Source organism: Coptis chinensis, chromosome 7 (assembly GCF_015680905.1).
Source record: "Coptis chinensis isolate HL-2020 chromosome 7, ASM1568090v1, whole genome shotgun sequence".
In the NCBI taxonomy this organism is placed as follows: Eukaryota; Viridiplantae; Streptophyta; class Magnoliopsida; order Ranunculales; family Ranunculaceae; genus Coptis; species Coptis chinensis.
Genome location: NC_141462.1, coordinates 2861112 through 2880106, shown reverse-complemented (window position 1 = coordinate 2880106; position 18995 = coordinate 2861112). Strand labels below are relative to the sequence as shown.

At 36.1% G+C, this 18995-nt stretch overlaps 3 protein-coding genes and 1 long non-coding RNA gene across 7 annotated transcripts; 2 read left to right on the top strand and 2 right to left on the bottom strand.

Annotated features, from left to right (window-relative positions):
* The first annotated feature begins 398 nt into the window (after positions 1-398).
* Positions 399-7453, top strand: LOC147485211 (DNA-binding protein). Its single transcript, XM_086571890.1, has 15 exons — positions 399-564; positions 663-767; positions 847-915; positions 1155-1244; positions 1329-1412; positions 1591-1755; positions 2193-2380; positions 3003-3075; positions 3639-3692; positions 4407-4664; positions 5549-5755; positions 5896-5999; positions 6207-6351; positions 6677-6811; positions 6936-7453. Exons 1-15 carry the CDS (start codon positions 478-480, stop codon positions 7110-7112), a joined length of 1941 nt encoding a protein of 646 aa, XP_086428016.1. The 5' UTR covers positions 399-477; the 3' UTR covers positions 7113-7453.
* Positions 7454-7797: 344 nt separating this feature from the next.
* Positions 7798-8893, bottom strand: LOC147485210 (dehydration-responsive element-binding protein 2F-like). Its single transcript, XM_086571891.1, has one exon. The coding sequence runs from the start codon at positions 8766-8768 to the stop codon at positions 7920-7922; it is 849 nt and encodes a 282-aa protein (XP_086428017.1). The 5' UTR covers positions 8769-8893; the 3' UTR covers positions 7798-7919.
* A 5216-nt stretch (positions 8894-14109) lies between these two features.
* Positions 14110-17397, bottom strand: LOC147485208 (transcription factor bHLH130-like). Of its 4 annotated transcripts, none has more exons than XM_086571295.1 (7): positions 16432-17348; positions 15537-15587; positions 15241-15458; positions 14982-15143; positions 14740-14805; positions 14597-14665; positions 14110-14422 (listed from the first exon to the last, which is right to left on the bottom strand). In XM_086571295.1, exons 1-7 carry the CDS (start codon positions 16904-16906, stop codon positions 14366-14368), a joined length of 1098 nt encoding a protein of 365 aa, XP_086427421.1. In that variant the 5' UTR covers positions 16907-17348; the 3' UTR covers positions 14110-14365. The 4 variants fall into 4 exon arrangements, with proteins under 4 accessions (XP_086427421.1, XP_086427422.1, XP_086427420.1 ...); XM_086571296.1 differs by having other exon boundaries at positions 15537-15584; XM_086571294.1 differs by having other exon boundaries at positions 15241-15584; positions 16432-17397.
* LOC147485209 (uncharacterized) lies at positions 15920-16389 on the top strand. Its single transcript, XR_015201301.1, has 2 exons — positions 15920-16042; positions 16176-16389. It is a non-coding gene; the product is annotated as an uncharacterized LOC147485209 (long non-coding RNA).
* Positions 17398-18995: the final 1598 nt, after the last annotated feature.

Sequence of the window (18995 nt, the reverse complement as noted above, 5' to 3'; positions counted from 1 at the left end):
AAGTTGGTTGGTTTATGTCTGTCTTCACCTATCTCTCTCTCCTTTTTTGTCTCTCCCTCTCAACCAAACCCTAACCCTATCTCTCTCTCCCCACCTATAAACTCATCTGTTCCTCTCTTTTCTCCACCATCCCGCTCACGCCCTCCACTGCTTAGCAGTTATCTAGTGTAAGTATATAACTATTGGCTGAGAGATGGCCAGACGGGTTGTACTTTCCAATGGTCTAAGATGCATGGACCAGATACATTGATGGGCCAAATAAGGGGTTTAAAATTAAATATTAATCCGGCCCATTTAACAGTTGGTGGGCCTCGATGCATGGACCGATTATAATTTGGTGGGCTGAATAAGGGCCTGAAAAATTAAATATGAGCCCGGCCCATTTAAAAGCGTGGGAAGAAGTTTGCTTCTTCTTCTTGTTTCACTGGTCTTGTTCTTCTAGGCAGCATCTCATATTTCATCTGGGCAGATAGAAAAATGGATAGCAAGAAGAAATCATCAGCTCCTCCAATATCTCTTGACCAATTTATCACTACCATGTCTCCTTTAATCGACATGGAAAAGGTCACTCTTACACTCTTACGTACACATTTATTTTTTTCTTTAAGAATTTAAGTTTGACGTAAAGTTTGTTTTTTTATTTTTTTTAAAAAAAAAATTAGGAGGCAGAAATATCAGCTTCAATTACTTCGAGCTCATCTCGAAACCTGGACACTGCTCAGAAAAGAGGTTCCACTATTCTCAATCTCAAATGCGTCGATGCTCAGGTTCTTCTTGTTCTTCATCTCTATCATTTTATGCTCAGTTTTTTGTTTAGTAATTGTTGTTGTATTCTTGGAAAATTAGACTGGGCTAATGGGAAAAACACTTTTGGAGTTTCAATCAACTAAAGGAGATGTTCTTCCTGCTCACAAGGTTCGTAACTCCTCATTGCTTCTTTTACATGACTGCTAAACTCACATATAGGTGGTAATAGCTATATTATTGATATGTAACTTTCTTTAGTTTATTCGAAACTTTTTGCCAACTTCAATTCAAAGTTTATATCCTGCATGCTCATCTTTGTTAAACGTTAATTTTGGAATGTTTTTTTTTATATTTATTTATTTATTGTACTTGATTTTAAAGTATCGGGGAATGGTTTGGAATTGCAGTTTGGGACTCATGATGTGGTTGTTCTGAAACCTAACAAGGCTGATGTGGGGTCCCCTTCCCTTGGACAAGGTGTAGTTTATCGCCTAAAGGTAGGCATTCACCCTTCTGAATCAAATGATTTGAGGTTAAAGAAACTCCGTCTTGGTTTGTAATTTACTTATCTGATCAAGCAGGATTCTTCAATTACCGTTGCTTTTGGAGATATCCCAGAAGACGGTTTGAACAGTACTCTACGTCTTGAAAAGGTCGCAAATGAGGTATATCTATTATCAGGCTATCAGCAGATTTAATTGTTTCTGCTAGTTCCTTGCATTCTTTGGTTTAATCTTTTCTACTAACTTACTTGAAGCATGCTTATAATAGACTATCACATGAAAGGACAATGCATGTAAACGGTATTAGGGATCAACTCTCACATTTCTGTTGGTTATGCAGATAACATTTCGTAGGATGAAGGACACATTGATACAACTGAGCAAAGGTGTGCATAAGGGGCCTGCAGCTGACTTAGTTCCCGTATTATTTGGAGAAAGACCACCCACAGTAGCAAAGAAGGAATCGTCCTTTACCCTCTTCAACTCTAACCTGGATCACTCTCAGGTTTTGAGGCCTTGACTTTCCATACTTGTACTATTCATGTTTGGTAGGCTTTATATATGTACAAGTTACCCCTTGAAGGAGAATATGAATATCTGAATATCAATACTACTCAGTTGTATGAATAGTGGTAATCTGGTAGCGTCCAACTGACATACAGAGTGTTGAATTTTGCAAAACTCAAATATCATAGACTTGGCATTATCTTCTCACCTATGGTTGTCTTTGTGGATTTTTATTTCATATTATTAGATGTGGCACTACTTATGTGTCGTTAAATGCATGCATGCTCCTGCTACGAGCTTTGTACGGTTGTCTTTCTTTTTTATATCTAATTTATTATATAAGGATTCAATCTCACTCATTTTAGTGGATTTCTTCATTTATACTTTATATTTGACACAATTCTTTCTGTCTCTCCTTCGTCTTCTTCTTATCAGAAAGATGCCATTTCAAAGGCCCTGTCTTCAAAGAATTTATTTTTGCTGCATGGGCCTCCAGGAACTGGAAAAACAACAACTGTGGTCGAAATTATCTTACAAGAAGTGAAACGTGGATCAAAGATCCTTGCCTGTGCTGCTTCTAATATTGCTGTTGACAATATTGTTGAGCGACTTGTTCCTCACAGGTACCATGTGTCGCATACTAGAACACCAATTGTAAGCAGTGTGCTTTAAAGTAATACTTTGTTCCTCCACTATTTTAAATGTTTTTATCATGCAAATAAAGGAACACAAAAAGAGATTCTGCTTGAGATAATTAATTTGGTTTTAACATTGGAGGTTCCAAACCCAGTTAAAAGCATTCTAGGTGTAGCAAAGTCTGTTGTAATGACATCTAATAGTCCTACAGAAAAAATAAAAATCATTTTAGCATTTAGGAATGCTAATGTCCTATGGTTATACAATACTCACCATAAGAAAAAGGAGAATGAACAATTTCAGTTCCAAGAAAAGTATCACTTGCATCCTAACATTTGCAACATTTCAGTTCATAGATTCTGTAGAAGCTGGAGCTTCTTAAAAAAATCAAATTTAACTTTGGTTGTACCTCACTAATTTACCAAACAATTAATTTCTAGTGAGTAATGACTCTACCGGATCAGTTACTATTTCTAGTAATGACTCTTAAGTGATTGTAAAATGTTAGAAACTAGAATTTCTTCATTAGTATTTTTCCCCTATATTTTTGTTTGATCAAGTCTTAAGCCTGAAATTAACTATTAACCTCCTCTGGTACTGTTCTTCTAGAGTAAAGCTGGTCCGGTTGGGGCATCCTGCACGTTTGCTGCCTCAAGTATTGGAAAGTGCTCTGGATGCTCAGGTATTAGTTGCCTTGTTATTGTCTCCTCCATGATAACAGTGGAAAACGTAGCGATATATATTTGTTGTGGCTTAAAATATGATGTACATGTACTTACTGTTTTTTGTTTGCTTAGTGCTTTTGTATTCTGTCCATGTTGTATTCGATATGAAGATGCACATGATCCATAAGGATACATTTTAAGATTTTGTATCCTCACCTATAATTTTTGGTAGTTTATTATTCTCGTGTGTAATGGAGGATTTTTCGTGGCTTACTAAGTTACTATATACATGTCAGTGTGGAGACTCCATTTATATGCTTTCCAAATAAGAATCTGTTTAACAAGTTTGATATGAATATATTTATGTTTTATATTACAATTTTTTGTACCTCTATATTTCTTTCTCTGTGTACCATTTGCTTTATGATTATTTAAATGCAGATGCTTTCGGAGATTCATAACTAAGCTTTTGCTTTGGAATATGTTTTCCAAGTTTCATTATTGATCCAGATAGTACTTTTATGCCTCATGTTCACATTAATTTCATAATCTGTTACTAATTATGTTATTTAAATGTTAGGTTCTGCGAGGGGATAACAGTGCTCTTGCAAATGATATTCGAAAGGAAATGAAGGTAATCACAGTGAAGAGTTGTGTATATATGTATATTCAAATTGATATGTAGAGGCAAATATTTTACTGAAGTGAACGATGGAATATTTTAAGCTGTCTTCTTCTGTTCAACAACTGGTGTAGATCTTAAGCTGGATTCCAACATGTTGACACGAAAGGGTTAGGGAAGACCAAATGATGATTCTTTGTTCTTTGACACAATCATCTTTCTATTTTGTCTTCTTACCACTCAAAAACATAGATTATAGAGGTATACTGTTAAATTATATATAGTCAACTGAATATCTCCTCCACACTCCCCGTTACATCAGGAATTATTATGCTTCATGGCTAATTCTCCAAATTATTTTCAACACCCTTTAGAACATTGAGCAACTCTCTCCCTTTTCTGTGTCACCAAACTGTCCCAACAAATGTATGGTGGCCTACTTAGATGATTTAGATATCTGATTAACTGAGATGATCAAATCAACTCGACAGTAGAGAAAGCTTCCATCTTGAGACTTCCGTGGCTGGACTAAGGTAGTGGAAGATTGAGGCAGCTTAGAACTAAAGCACCTCAATCTTTAAATGAGCCCAGGACGTTATTTTTTTCTCAGCATAATATGTTAAATATAGTTTGTTTTGCATACTCAGTTTAAATTTCTGGTAATATCATCTTAATGCTGTTCACTGCTTCAAATTCCGTTTCAACTCTTAATGGCTTTGCAATCAGGCCCTGAACGGGAAGCTATTGAAAACCAAAGACAGAAATACAACGAGGGACATCAGAAAGGAACTTAGAACTCTATCCAAGGAAGAAAGGAAGAGGCAGCAACTCGCAGTCACTGATGTAATAAAAAGTGCAGATGTGGTGTTGACAACTTTGACTGGAGCATCCTCTCACAAGCTTGAGAGTACTTCATTTGATTTGGTTATAATTGATGAAGCTGCCCAGGCACTTGAGATAGCATGTTGGATAGCTTTGCTAAAGGTAAGGTATGACCATTTCTGTTGATAAAAATAAGTAAAATGTTGTCATTTTGATTTGCCAACCAAAATCCTACTGAGGTGGAGACAATAGTTGTAGAGAATACACATCCTATGAGCTAGGAGTACTAGATCAGATCCTCATATTGAGGATATTTTATAATATATGAGATCTCATAGTATATAAAATATTTCATACAAATATCTCATAGTATATGGGATCTCTTAGTATAAGGAATATTTCATAGGAACGGTATAATAGATCTTATAGTATAAGGAATATTTCATTTATGGTAACACTGTAACAAGGTAACAATGTACCTATTAATATATGAAATCTAAAAGGTTGGGGATTCATCTCAACCATTCTTCTCTTTATCATTCTCTCTCAATATACTAAGAGATCCCATATACTATAAGATCTCATATATTATGAAATATCCTCAATATGAGGATCTGATCTAGTACTCCTAGCTCGTAGGATGTTTATTCTCTACAAAAGTCATACCCTACCTAGCTCCACCTAATTGTCCATTTGCTGTCAAGGATCAAGACTTCACATTTGTTTGACTACCTATGCTTGAATATACTTAAACAAATGGAATTTCACTACGTGCTATACTGCTGTCAACCTATGCTCTGAGCCATAGGATGAAACTGCAATCAGCCTATGCCCTAATCCATAGGGTGAAACTGTAACTCCAACATTCTTGATGCTTATTGGTTTAAAAGTAAAAGAAATATACAGTGATTTATGGTGGAGAGTTGCCTCTGTACAAGGAAGGTTTCTGCTGATCAGGATATTAATTTGGATGTAGATGAACGCATGGTATTGGTAGCAATTTCAAATTTCTTGTGCTTATGTGTGTGCACTTTGCACTCTTTCAGGGTTCAAGATGTATACTTGCAGGGGACCATCTCCAGCTTCCTCCAACCATTCAGAGTGATGAAGCTGCAAGGAAAGGCTTGGGTAGGACTCTCTTTGAACGTCTAGCGGGACTTTATGGAGATGAGGTCATGGCTATGCTCACTGTTCAATACCGCATGCATGAACTTATCATGGAATACTCATCTAAAGAGCTTTATGACAGTAAGGTGCTCACAGCATTTCAATGTTGTCAGTGAATTTCTTACTTGTAATGATGATAACTGAATTATTCATTAGGAAGAAATTGTCATAGTTTCCTTCACTTGTTTTTGTGGTGTGATATGGTGAAGCTCTATTCTCCTTACAGCTCAAAGCCCATTCCAGTGTTGCTGCACATATGCTTTACGATCTTGAAAATGTAAAGCAATCATCTTCAACAGAGCCAACCCTTCTTCTCATAGATATAGCTGGGTATGTATTTATATATGCGTGTCTGAAGAAGGTTTACTACCACACCTCTCCTTATGGATATGAGCTGAGAGCAGGTTTTTACTAAAGTAACGCACTCTTCATTGGGATTCATCCTCACAAAGTCACTCCATAGCGCATATTCATTTGGTCCCCATGAAGGAATGTTGTCTAAGAGGGTGTTGCTTGATCTTATCTAATTCATTTCAGGTGTGATATGGAAGAAAAGAAGGACGAAGAAGACAGTACAATGAATGAGGGTGAGGCTGATGTTGCTATAGCTCATGCAAGAAGACTCATTCAGAGTGGAGTCCAGTCATCTGATATTGGAATTATTACCCCTTACGCTGCTCAGGTTTGAAATATGCTCTTAACATGAATTGTATTCCAAATGCTTTTGATGTAGCTTAGGTGGGGATGGGTGGTCAGGTGGGTCTGGGGCAAGTGATGCCTCTCACATTTTCATCTTAGCAGAGGCATTAGAGGTGGTCTTGAGAAAGAAGTGTTATTTTCCCTATTAAAACCCGCTGGTTTAAATTTCACGAGACTGGAGGCTAAAGCCTCAAGTGTTTCATCTTTATTTTTCCTCTCTAAACTCAAAACTGCCCCTTTTCTTGGAGAAGCAATTCTTTATACTGTTCAGGTCATCCAAAAGTTACAACTACAACATGTTGATGTAGGTCGTCTTACTGAGGATTATTAGGAGCAAAGACGATAAACTGAAAGACATAGAGATATCAACAGTTGATGGTTTCCAAGGTCGGGAAAAAGAAGCAATTATAATTTCAATGGTCCGGTCAAACTCAAAGAAAGAGGTATTTTTGCAGTCCCTTTGTGCTAATACTTTTACTCTAGCTGTGTAGTTACTGTTTGGTATCAGAATTAACAAAAAGAACAAGGTTTCATATTTTTTTCTCTTTTTTTCACATGATTTTTCAGGTCGGCTTTCTACGTGATCAGAGGCGAATGAACGTGGCTGTGACAAGAGCAAGGAGGCAGTGTTGTCTTGTATGTGACACAGAGACTGTGAGTAGTGATGGTTTCTTGAAGCGATTGATTGAGCATTTTGAGGAAAATGGTGAGTATTTAAGTGCGTCAGAGTATGGGAATGAATGAATCAGAATGTAGCGATTCAACATATAGATCTTTGCAATTTAATCACTGGTGAAGAAAGTTCTATGCTGCTTCACCAACCAGTTGTTTGTCAGGATGGCTCTCTTTGCTCAATGTAGAAAAACTTTAGTTTTAGATGCTTCGCAATTGATGAGCACCTAGTATTACTGATTCTTTGAATCTCTGACTGAACTTTTAGAAAAATGATGGAGATATTTCCTATGATCTCATTTGATTATTTCCTGGAGAATTTTAGGTTGATGGATGGCTCTTATCTCACTTGTTTGTGCTAGTGTGTATTAATTAACCTAAAGATTAGAATGAATGTAGTTGGAATTGCAACATTTACGATCCCAACCTTTAGTTTGTTACTTCTCACTTTCATTGCTTTAATCTGTTGCAAATCTTACTAATTGTTTTGATGGTGTTTTATTGATGTAATGTTATTGATGGTCTTCAATTGATGTAATACTTAGGTTACCACTTCCTGTTTCTGGCACTTTGGTTTGCCATTGGCACAAAAGGATATTCAGGAAACAAGTTTACGCTGACACCTCATATAGAACAAAGAAACTGAAATGTAGAAGCTAAAACCTCTTGCAAGTGCTACAATTAGACTCTTCCTGCTAGCTCAGAAAAAGAAGAATGTCCTTCATGAGTCCAGCCACTGATACTGACTACTTCTGCGGACGTAGATGTCTATAAATAAGTACTCGCTAACTTACCCCGACTAAAGATAGTTTCTACGTAGTATTACTTTCTACTTGTCTACTCCATGTAGCTCCTACTCTTCAAAACAGGCGGATGCCATCAGAAGTTCCATATAGAAGCCGAGTACCCTATCTCATGTAGGTCAGCTACTGGCATTCCTATGGCCTCTATACTCTGATGGTGATCTATTAGTCCATGAGTTTCCATCAGTGCCTCCCAGTTAAAATTGTGGTCGTTCAAAGCCATTAGTCCATCGTTCTGTAATGGAAATTCGGGAAATGGAGAAGTTGCAGATGTGTCGTCACCTTCTGGCCCACTTTCTTCTTTTAGTATACCCAACTTCTGCAGAAATTCTGTAAGATCAAGCTGAGGTTTCACTTCGCAATCCCATGTTTGCTTTTGGGCTGAAGGCTTAGTCACTTCCTCATTTGCCAAACTTCTCGAGTTTGCCATGCTGTCCACCATTGTTAATTCAGATTTGGGATCATGAGTTGATGAAGAAGCCGAAGAAGACTGGTTGAGGGTGTCATTTTTCTTAAGCTCTTGGAGCCTTTGATGAATGACATGGACATTATGTTGGGCGTTCAAATTTAGGGACGAACACGAAGGAAACATGGAAATGAAGTGCCTAGAAGGAAACCATTTCAACTTGTGAGATTTGTTAAGAGGGTTGAAGTTAGAATGGAGATGAGGTAGGTTGAGATAAGCTTCAGGCCCATACAATCTCCTCGCAGCTTCGTCATAAGCCATTGCAGCTTCTTCAGCAGTGGAAAAAGAACCTAGCCAGAGTCTAGTTCTCTTCTTCGGCTCTCTAATCTCCGCAACCCATTTCCCCCAAGTTCTTTGTCTAACCCCTCGGTACTCGCACGATGCATTCTGCGGGCCGCCTTTGCCTCTTGTAGGACCTTTCTTCCAAGGCTTGTATGGAGGTTTTCTGCAGTTATCCATGTAGGGAGCTCAGAGAAGTGGTTGTTGGTAGGAGGCAAGTATACAAGCTACTGAAGTGTAAGTGAAAGGCGCGGAATTTGTAGTGAGAGGGAGTGCTGTTTGATTTAAATGTTGTCACGTTTGGAGATTGCTTCAAGCCCATGTGACCGTTGGTGGTAATTAAATAAGTAATATGCATATTTTGGGAGAGTTTTTAACACCAGAATCCTATGCCTTGTAAAACAGGTTTGCATATCTCACTTACATAAATAAAAAATAATTAAAAAAAAAAAAAAAAATCAACAAAAGAGAAAAGAAAATGTCTCCCACTCTTTATACTCTTTGCAAATAATTGATGCAGGCAGGTAGCGTTCCTTTGTATGAATGTTGTTCCCTACTTCCCTAAATCTAAATAATGTAAATATTTATGTTGATATATCGACCAGACTTTCTCTTAAACGGACCGTTGTCCATTGGAAGTTTATATAGTGTCTTTTAAGTTTATACTGTGTCGTCCGTTAAACAAGTTAATAAGCAGTAAACTAAAAGGTTTTGGGACGACACTGTATAAACTTATGAAAACACTATATAAATTTTTGATGAACATGTCCGTTTAAGAGAAAGCCTGATATATCGACCTATCAAAGAACATGCGTAGCTATGAGGTGAGGAGTCGTTCTATCTTCTATGTCCCCTGTTGGATTCTAAAACCCCTACTTCAGTACTGTTGAGTAAAGAAATTCGAGATCTCAAACATGCTTATGTAATTGATTTAGAAATTTTTGTGGTCATCTTTAAAAATTTACTAACCACGTCCCCTCCCAACAAAGCATGTTTCAGCACTTGGATTCAATGTGCTCACAAATCTCGTGTACATCTATCTTTTGGTGCAAAATGATCGTATATAAGCGAAACATCTAGTGGATTGGCTGGTGATGTTGGAATTATGAAAACATTTACCATTTTCTTGGGGTTCAATAATTCACTGCTCCTCAATTATTCAATTGTTTCAGTTAAAGAGTTTCTACAATTGCATATTAAAAACAATAATTTTCGGAGTTCAGAGATAAAGCCAGAGATATACCGCCATGAAATGTTTTGACTCGTGGTCTTTAAGATCCAAAATATCAATGATGAATTGCTTAGACTGCAACCCATCGCCGATATACATTAGTATTATTTCATCTGCTAATTTAAATTTAGTCTTGTTAGCCAGGCATAGTGGTGCTGCATGTCCTTCAGGCTTCAGATCAACCATTATCTAAGAACAGAAATATGAAGATGCAGACATTCTCCGAGAGATACAATGTAGCAATGTCACATGGCCCAAGACCACACAATCTACCATATTATAGAGTCTAAAATAAGTAAATAACCAACATGTTGGTATGTATCATCGACAATACGCGCGATAGGACGAATACGTTGTACTTGCTTTGACCATCCGAAGGAATTTAATTGTTGAACTTTGAGTTAAGTTCTCTATTTTCCTTGGATTCTCCCTGCGCATCACAAGATAGAGTAGGAATATGTGCGAGAGAATGGGATAAAGGTGATGTGCTCAAGAATCAGGTTGTGAATGGCAGAAGAACATGTGAATTATGTAAAAGTAAAAATGACTCGTGAAAATGCAAAATGTAGTGAGGTGCTCTTTAAAGCTATGAACAAGTCAGTGCATGTATAAGTCAATGGAGGAAGTTCACACTCTCACTCTCTCTTGTTCCCTGTTTGTTTATAGTGATAATGAAAATGATGTAGAAGGGTCTGATGATAATGGCATAATTTGTTCTTATCCAATTTTTTATTTTATTTTCCGATAATTTTATCCTATAAAATTTTTGTCTCATAAAAGAAAACTAAAATGACACGAATGTGTTTACGAAAGAAGAAGTTTATAAACTTACAGTGAAAAATCAAGGGAGGAAGGGAAAGCAACTAATATATAGAGCATTAGAGCAGGACCACGAATCTGGTAATGGGGTTCGTGTATGTTGTTTTCAGAATATCACAAACTCGGTTGTCCAAAATCTTGGACAAATTGATGTCTAACAAGATAAGATCAGTTATTGCCTAGAAATTCACTAGCAAACTAAAAAAATTCTGTTGGCATGGTTTACAATCCATTTGTAACTCTCTATGGATAGGTGAATTCATCTGTTTTTTTAAGTCATTACTGGCCTGTTCATACCCAAGCCTGGTAAAACAATCAACAACAAAGTTACTTTCCCTGTACGTCCAATGAAATTTAATAAACGTTGATGAGGCATTGATTGAGAATGTAAATAAACGTTTACTGTTTTTTATTTTCAACATTTTATCTGTAAATTATATGTCTTAATAAATAGTTGGTATACTTTTTTCGTTCTTCATGCTTTCTCCTTGGCAAAGTGACAATGAAACCAAACACATTGAGAATGATTGAGGAAATGTTGTCGACCCGCCAACAAAAATAATAAAACAAAATTCAATAATAAACAAATAATAGAAAACAAAAAAAACAAAATTAAGGCAACCATCAATAATGCCAACCCCCAAAGGGGACTTTCTCCATCGACTTATGGAGATCTATTGAAATGTTTAAGTCCACATAAAAAATGATTAAGGAAAAAGTAAGGATTAAATTCATATTTGTAATTTATGCGAAAAATAAAATTTAGAGCATGAAGGATTGGCTTTAATGAGGTAACTAGGGTTTTGGTAGATTTTATGTTTTGAGGAAGTGTTGGAGTATTTCTGAGAAGAATATCAAAATAATTGGGATGAATTATCTGGAGTGATAAAAAATGCTCTGGAACGTAAAAATCCAAAGAATGTTATGGATATTAATTGTATTTGTATGATATGATATAAAATTAGAAAAGAATTAAAATAGTTTAAGCTGAAGGTACTACTACAGCAATAAAAAAATGTAAAAAGGAAAGAGTACCATTTAAAACGGAGTTTACCATTTTTTTTACCAAAAATGGATATCCCTATAGGGACGCAAAATTTAAAATGAGACCGTTGGATCCAAATTTGATCTTTAAATTTTGGTCCTAAAATAAAAAAACAAATCCATATTTCATAAAATTCAAATAAAATCTTACAAAATTCCAATTTAAAAGTGATTTTAATTTTTGTTTTGATTTTTGAACCGTTGGATTTGAGATCCAACAAAGGGTGTTTTGGTTTTAATTTAAAACACGTATTTTGTTTTAATGTTTCATCCTTTATAGGGATATCTTATTTGATGATGGAATAAACATCTTGGATTTTTTAATACTACAGATCTTTAAAACGGCTAAGTGACGTGAAAAGACATGTTTTTACCTCCAAAGATATATGAGCCTAAATATTCTGATATAGTATTATTACTTCCGAAAAACTAATGTGTGCAGAGTGTACCCATGGGTAGGTATCTGGGCCACTCATATAGGCAGAGAATTTATGTGTATTGTAACAAAAAAGTACTATCAATGGCTCTCATTTCTTCGCACACATACATCGTGATGCACCTAGATACCTTCTTATTAGTTTAGGCGTTTTCAGGAAATTGTATACTAATTCGTTGACTAAACGTCAGTGAAACAGTTTGTCACGCCATTAGATGAACTTCGCTCTATGTGTCTTCTTCATGTTCGCAAAGGTGCTCGGTCCACACCTTAAAAGGTCATCCTAGCAAAAATTTACATTTACTAGACCCAAAGGTTCTTAAATGCAATAGCAGGGCCACATATAGCTCAGGATCAGCTTGATACAAGTTGAGGTCTAACCCCAAAAAAGAATAACTAGGGGAAAAAAAAAAAAATAAAACGCTCGATCAATTCATTCACGACGCATCAAGAATGGCTCCGAACAAAAGAATGTTTCGCCTGGCATATTCGATGATGTCTGCAATCTGCATCAAGTCTTAATTAAGCAATTATATGGACCTCAAGCATAACTTATATGCTTTTCAGTCAAGCGAATGAATAACATGGGGCTAAAAGATTCCATATCTCATATGCTAAAACCTTACAAAGGTCTGTTAACAAATTCGCATTTTAAAGAATATATATGGTTTTACACGTACAAAGTCTAATTCGCATGCATACAAAAATAACCCTGCAACTTATTAAATAGGTAGATGCATTATTTGGTTACTTAAGAGTTAAGACCACATAGTGTACAAATGTACAATGAAAACGAAACCATAACTTTTTCAATCAGTTGGAATACCGATATATTCTGATTGAAATTCTGAATTTACATTTTTGCAACCGTTATCTATCATTTTCTTTAAAAACCGAAATATTAGACGGAATTCCAAAATTCTGTTCAAAATCACATGGTTATTTAGTGTGTGGCCTCAACTTGTTCAATTATTAGATTTTTGTCCCAATTTTGTTGACTAAGTCAACTATAACCTCATGTTCTTATTCATTCTTGTTTCAGCAATTTTGGAGCAATAGAGGGAGCAATTCAATGGATATTTATAGATGGAGCAATAGATTTGTTGGGGGCAAGAACCAATGGTTAGTTCACAGTAGTCGCCAAAATGTTGACACGTGTTAATCCTTCATTTTATCATGCACCTTGACTTGTTTGTAAAGCGACCGGAAAATAGAAAATAGTTGTTTGGTCTACTGGTCTAAATATCCAAAAATAAAAAAACAATTATGGTTTACCAAATCATGTATCCCCCAATACAGAATACCAACCCATGACTCTTAGAGCTTCAATACGTATCCAGTTTAGTGGTGATGAATCAGAACGTTGGTGTTGTAACTTCTGACGTCATATTTGTTGTAAACATTGTGAACATACCATTTCTGTATGAATTCTGTTATAAACAAGTTGTTCAAAACTTGAAATGTTCTGTTGTGTATGGAAACACACTATAAAACACCCTAAAGCAGAAGATTAGGTTAGGAAAACAGATATAAAAAACGTAAGAACACAGTATCTTGTTATGACTTGAGACACTCTGAAACTTCGGATAGACGATTACTGTGTGCTGTAGACTAGTAGAAGTTAGAACACCCGCCTGTGAGACCATGGAGCAGTATAGCATGCCGCAAAAATCATTTTGCCAGAGATATATAAGTAACATTATTTTAGCTTAGTTAATGATCAAAACCAGCTTTTATGATGTTCCCACCAACCTACCAACTAATACTATATTGACATTGATACCGTCTCTGGATCAAGAATTACAGAGTTTGTTTTGTGAGTTCGTCTACCGTGAGGACATCCTCATAGGGACGAGATCCAAGACCATTGGATGTGTGATCCAACAGTCTGAAAATCAAAAATAAAAAGATCACACATCCAACGATCTCGGAACCCTCATCCCTATGAGGATATTCTCGTGGTAGCCCAGGCCTTTGTTAAATTCATCGACTAACTAAACAAGTAAATAGCATACAACAAGAAAGTGTAAATGGAACATTTGCTATACACTATAACTTTCTTACAAAGAGGAAACCTATGTTTGTCAATTGGGTTTGGATTTGACAAATCCTTCTCCATACCTACATCAGTAAACCCTTTTTACTTGCTTCTAGTTCGAAGAGAAACCAGCTTTGTCCTCACTTTCTCTTCTTTTCTACATATCCTGCATTATTCTTCTGTACAGATACATATCAACCTCTAGGAATTCAGTATGGGTTCTGCTTACTGGAACACGTACAGTTCGCTCGATTATCATTGAGTTTCTGCAAAATGGATAAAGGTCGTCAAATGGACGATTTAAATGGTCAAAACATTGACAGAATTTTGATTGAAATTGCTGAAAGTTGTCCTAAATCTTTGGCTTAGAAGCACGTAAACAGCTTCCAACACAAAATAAAGTAGATAAATGTGGTCTATGAGTGATGTTTCACTAATACCTTGACCTCTTTCTGGAGCTCTTTAATGTACTCCACGGCCAAATCTAGCATGTCTGCAGTGTTCGTTTGCTGCCAATGAGGATATATAGTCAACAAATATACTAGGGCAACGGAAAGAGAAAACTGTGATGAAAGAGTCCTACCTTGTCCATATTTGGAACAAGCTCTTGCAACTTTCTCATTCTTTCACTAATCCTGGTTCTTCTCACCTAAAAATATACCCAAGATAAATATGTTTAGCATTTTATAAACAGGAAAAAGTTGCGTACAAACCAAAACAAACCTTTCAATAATATTGTAAATTCTAAAAAATGTGCACCATATATGCTCATGAAAGGCTGCTGACACTGAATAGATGAACATGTCAGGATATAGATAAACTTACCCTCTCAGCAATGCTTCTTGGGTGAGTAGCACAACCCCGCTTAGCTCGAATCTTACAAGGAACAGAGTCTTGAAATTGAAGGATGGCTGCCATCTCCGCCGAAGTCTTGGGCAAACTAAAATGGTGGGTTAAATTACGAGTTTGGTTCCCAGCCTCCGGAAGCTGCTTAGAAACAACAACACTTATCAAATTAGAACACAAATACAACAGAGGGAACCTTTTTCTCTGTATGCAAATGCTATTTGAGTCTGTTATCTACCTGATCTTCTGATGACTTTAAACCAGAAAGCATGTTTGGGTTGACATCTCTAACTCTTTTGACATTAGGGAAATTCTCTAGCGTGGAGTCATCCCAAGAACCGACAGAGTAGTTGGGGGTGTAATGACTACTGACATTACCACTGGCCAAGCTTCCACATTCAGCGCTACTTGTTCCGATGCTTTCACTTCCAATTTCAGAGATATGAGACATTAACCCTGAAGAAGAAGGTGGACCAGATGAGAAGTTTATTTGATTCTTCAACCTGCTGGTTGATGGAGATGCTTCTCCATTACCATTATTTCCAACTCTGAAATTTCCTATCCCCCTCATCACGGCATAACCTGCTAGTTGAAAACATAAATGTTTTTTTAGTAAGGAGTTTTCTCCACTACTTACACAGTTATACTAGACATATTTTCATATACTTTTGTCCTTTTTCCTGTGTGAGTAGTTAACACGAGACTGAACCTAAAACCTCAATTTACTCACTGAGGCATAGGTTGAGTCAATAGAGTAGAGATATTATGAATATATTTGTCCTATTGCTAACAATTCAGCATTGAAATATAACTTGGTGTGGATGATATGTGAACCTGAATTTATCTCCAAAACACTGGTCCTAAGTTTGATCAATGGACGACACCATGTTGATTTGCGTATGTCAAACGTAGTCTGTGAAAGACTGATGACTGAAGAACTTTTGAGTTATACTAAATAACATTCAAAAGTTTTTTTCCCGAACAATATGTAAATAGTTTAAAAAAAACAACAAATACAAATAATTCCATTCATCAAAAAGGTAAATTTGCAGGTGCTGACTAGCAAAGTCGGTAAAACCTTTGGGTGATGATACCAGAGGTCTGGGGCTCGAACCCCGCCAGCATCAAAGAGTTACTGATCTCATTTAAAACAGGCTTACCAATAAAAAAAAGGTAAATTTATTGTCTAATTAGACAATTCCTTAGTTTCCGAAGTGTACAGTGATAATTGTACTGAAATATAACCATAAATCTAATCCACAATGCAGCTTAACAGACAACAATTTTTAACTACTAGCTTGCCTAGCTTAACTTATAACTCATCTAAGTGACCATTATATATTCAAATTGCTATCTACTATACAATATATAACAAATTTCAAACAGAGAAAAATAAAGGAGTTCAAACTCAGTACAGAAAAAGTTTTACCATTTTCGACGTTTATATTAGCAAAGAGCCCAGCTGGAGAACTACTATGCCTAACAAGATTAGAACTATTTCCACTCCCCATTTTCACTGGTGAAGCTTGCTGATCCAAACCCACAGAACTCGCAACCCTATAAACACTCTCCGCGACATTTGAACCATGATTTGACATTGGTTGTGGTGGGGTGTGATACATAATCTGTTCCGTTTCCTCCTCATCAATAACTCCCATATAATGATTACTACTTCTATTCGAAACTTCAGCTTTAATAATAGTAGACTTCTCTGTAGGGCTGGAATCGCAATTCATAAACCTTGCAAACATACTCTCCGCTTCGGGACTCGAAGATCGATGATGCGAAACTAAGAACTCGTCATCTTCCATAAAATTAGCTAGCATAGAACTCGGAGCAGATCTGTACCTTAATAAACCAGAGTTCAGCTGCTGCTGCTGCTGTCGAAGAAGATTACCATCCATCCTTTGGTAATAAAAAGCTTTATTTTCTTCTAAACAGATCGAATCAAATCTCAGCTAAAATAAAGTATGAGATTCTTCTACATCAAAACCCCTAAGTAATATAATTTAGAAACTATACAAATAACGGATGGAATAAAAAAAAAAAAAAAAATTGAAGTTGAAAAGAAGATTCAAGAAGGTTGGACTACAAATGAAAGAAAGAAAGAAAAAAGAAAGAGAAAAAGAGTACGTGTTGGTTTTTGATTCTCTTTTTTTGTGTGTGTGGTAATTGAAACTTTTTAGTTCACTAAAATCAAGAAAGAGTTTTCGAGAGAGAAGCTGAGAAGGAAAGCTGGTGTCCACTGTTGGTGTGGTGTTGATAGCAGTGAAAGAAAAGATAAAAAGTTGAGAAAGAGGAGTGTCCTGAGCGTAAAAGTTAGTCTTTTTGTGAGTCCAGCCAATGAGCAGTAGCAGAAAGCCAGTAATCTAATCTTCAAAATATTTATTGCCCCATTTCTACAAAATTCCCTATTTATCCTTTTATGTCAGAATAATTACTGAATGGTGTGATGTGGGGATGTCATTGGTGAAAGGACAAAATTGCCCAAAGTGTGAGGGTTGACATCATTGTGTATTGTACTTTGTTTCATTGCCTTTTACCTGTTTTAAGTAATAAGCAAAGGTTTTGTTTATTAATTTTTCTTTTTAATTTGAGATTCCAAGTTAAGCATGCTTGAATTGCGGAGTAAGCACAGACAACCCTTACCAAGAACATAAGAGGAATAGTGAGATCTGCACCAAAAATGTACAATTGTGCTGGTTTACCTCACTGGATAATAAACCAAAAAGATAAAAGTGACAAGTTTTCAATGCTTTGATGATACATCCCACATGATTTTTGCTTTTGTCACGAGGAGTATATTGGATTCTGATGTTGTTTTCCAACTATAATTTGTTCAAATGGTTATAAATTTCAACAAAATTCAGTGTTTTTTTTAAATGACATATTTCATTTTAGTTTGGAAATGAATTTCGTTCATGTCTTTTGCTTTAAACGTTTTTTTCATTCAAAAGATGGCATGTATTATCGATGAAAACTAGTTATTCAAACCAATAATACGAGCTAGAGAATTTCTGTGCCATTTTGTACAATGTTGTTGCACGGTTGTACCAATACAAGTGCATTGCTCTTCTATAACATCTATCCTATTTTACCAAATTTTTAAGACATTTTGTAGATTACATTGCACCAAACCAAGAAAACTTTCCAATGCATTTTCTGACCATCTATATTTCATATTACAGTTTCAAACTATGTATCATTACTTCAACACCAAAGTAGGCTTCTTTGTCCTTTGTACATTGGTGCGATGATACTTTTTCGCCATTCATTAAAGCACACAGAAGACGATACACGCTTTCAGATCCCACGCATGTTCATACATCTATCAACGTGCAGTCTAAGACTTAGACTCTAAGCTCGATCTAAAGCCCTCCATAACTTCGTTAGAACTGATTGTACATCGTTGATTGAATGGATTCTATTTAGAAGAATAGAAATATCTCTTTTTTCTTCTATATATGCATTTTTTTCTTATATTCCAACTCCCAAGTGTTCTGTTGCTGTAAATTTTTGGTCCCAATTTGCATAGAAGAAGAGATCATCGGTCTCAATTGAACAAGAAAGATATGGCAATCAGCAATTTGTGAAAACTTGATTATTCCCAGTTCCCACAATAAATAAATTGGAGAAGGAGAATGTGCCTATTCAAGAGTTTCGAGCAGCTGAACTCTACATCGTAAAAGTTACAGAGCCAGGAAGAGGATTTTTTCTGTTGTTTCTTTTGGTAATCCCAAATGTATAAGGTCTGGGCGTCTGGGCAAACTTTTCGTAATTTAGATGAGGGCGGACCTTTGTGAAGGACGTAAACTTGCCTTACTGTGAATTTGTAACTATGTAGGTGTACATCTGAGTATCTGACGAGATCTTGCGCACTAGCTAGTGCCTAGCCTCTATAACTAATTAAATCAATTACAAAATCCCTATATAGTAGACGAGCATGCGAACTCCCCCAAAAACCTTGCAATACAGGGAACACTTGCAAACTTG

Bases quoted from the DNA above. Each gene is read 5' to 3' on its own strand.
- LOC147485211 (XM_086571890.1), top strand. From the start codon at position 478: ATGGATAGCAAGAAGAAATCATCAGCTCCTCCAATATCTCTTGACCAA. The intron at 1,756-2,192 runs GTTTTGAGGCCT...TCTTCTTATCAG, and splicing joins CTAACCTGGATCACTCTCAG to AAAGATGCCATTTCAAAGGC. The intron at 3,693-4,406 runs GTAATCACAGTG...CTTTGCAATCAG, and splicing joins ATATTCGAAAGGAAATGAAG to GCCCTGAACGGGAAGCTATT.
- LOC147485210 (XM_086571891.1), bottom strand. From the start codon at position 8,768: ATGGATAACTGCAGAAAACCTCCATACAAGCCTTGGAAGAAAGGTCCT.
- LOC147485208 (XM_086571293.1), bottom strand. From the start codon at position 16,906: ATGGATGGTAATCTTCTTCGACAGCAGCAGCAGCAGCTGAACTCTGGT. The intron at 15,588-16,431 runs GTAAAACTTTTT...GTTTTCAACTAG, and splicing joins TAATATAAACGTCGAAAATG to CAGGTTATGCCGTGATGAGG. The intron at 15,144-15,240 runs GTAGATAACAGA...GTTTCTAAGCAG, and splicing joins TAAAGTCATCAGAAGATCAG to CTTCCGGAGGCTGGGAACCA.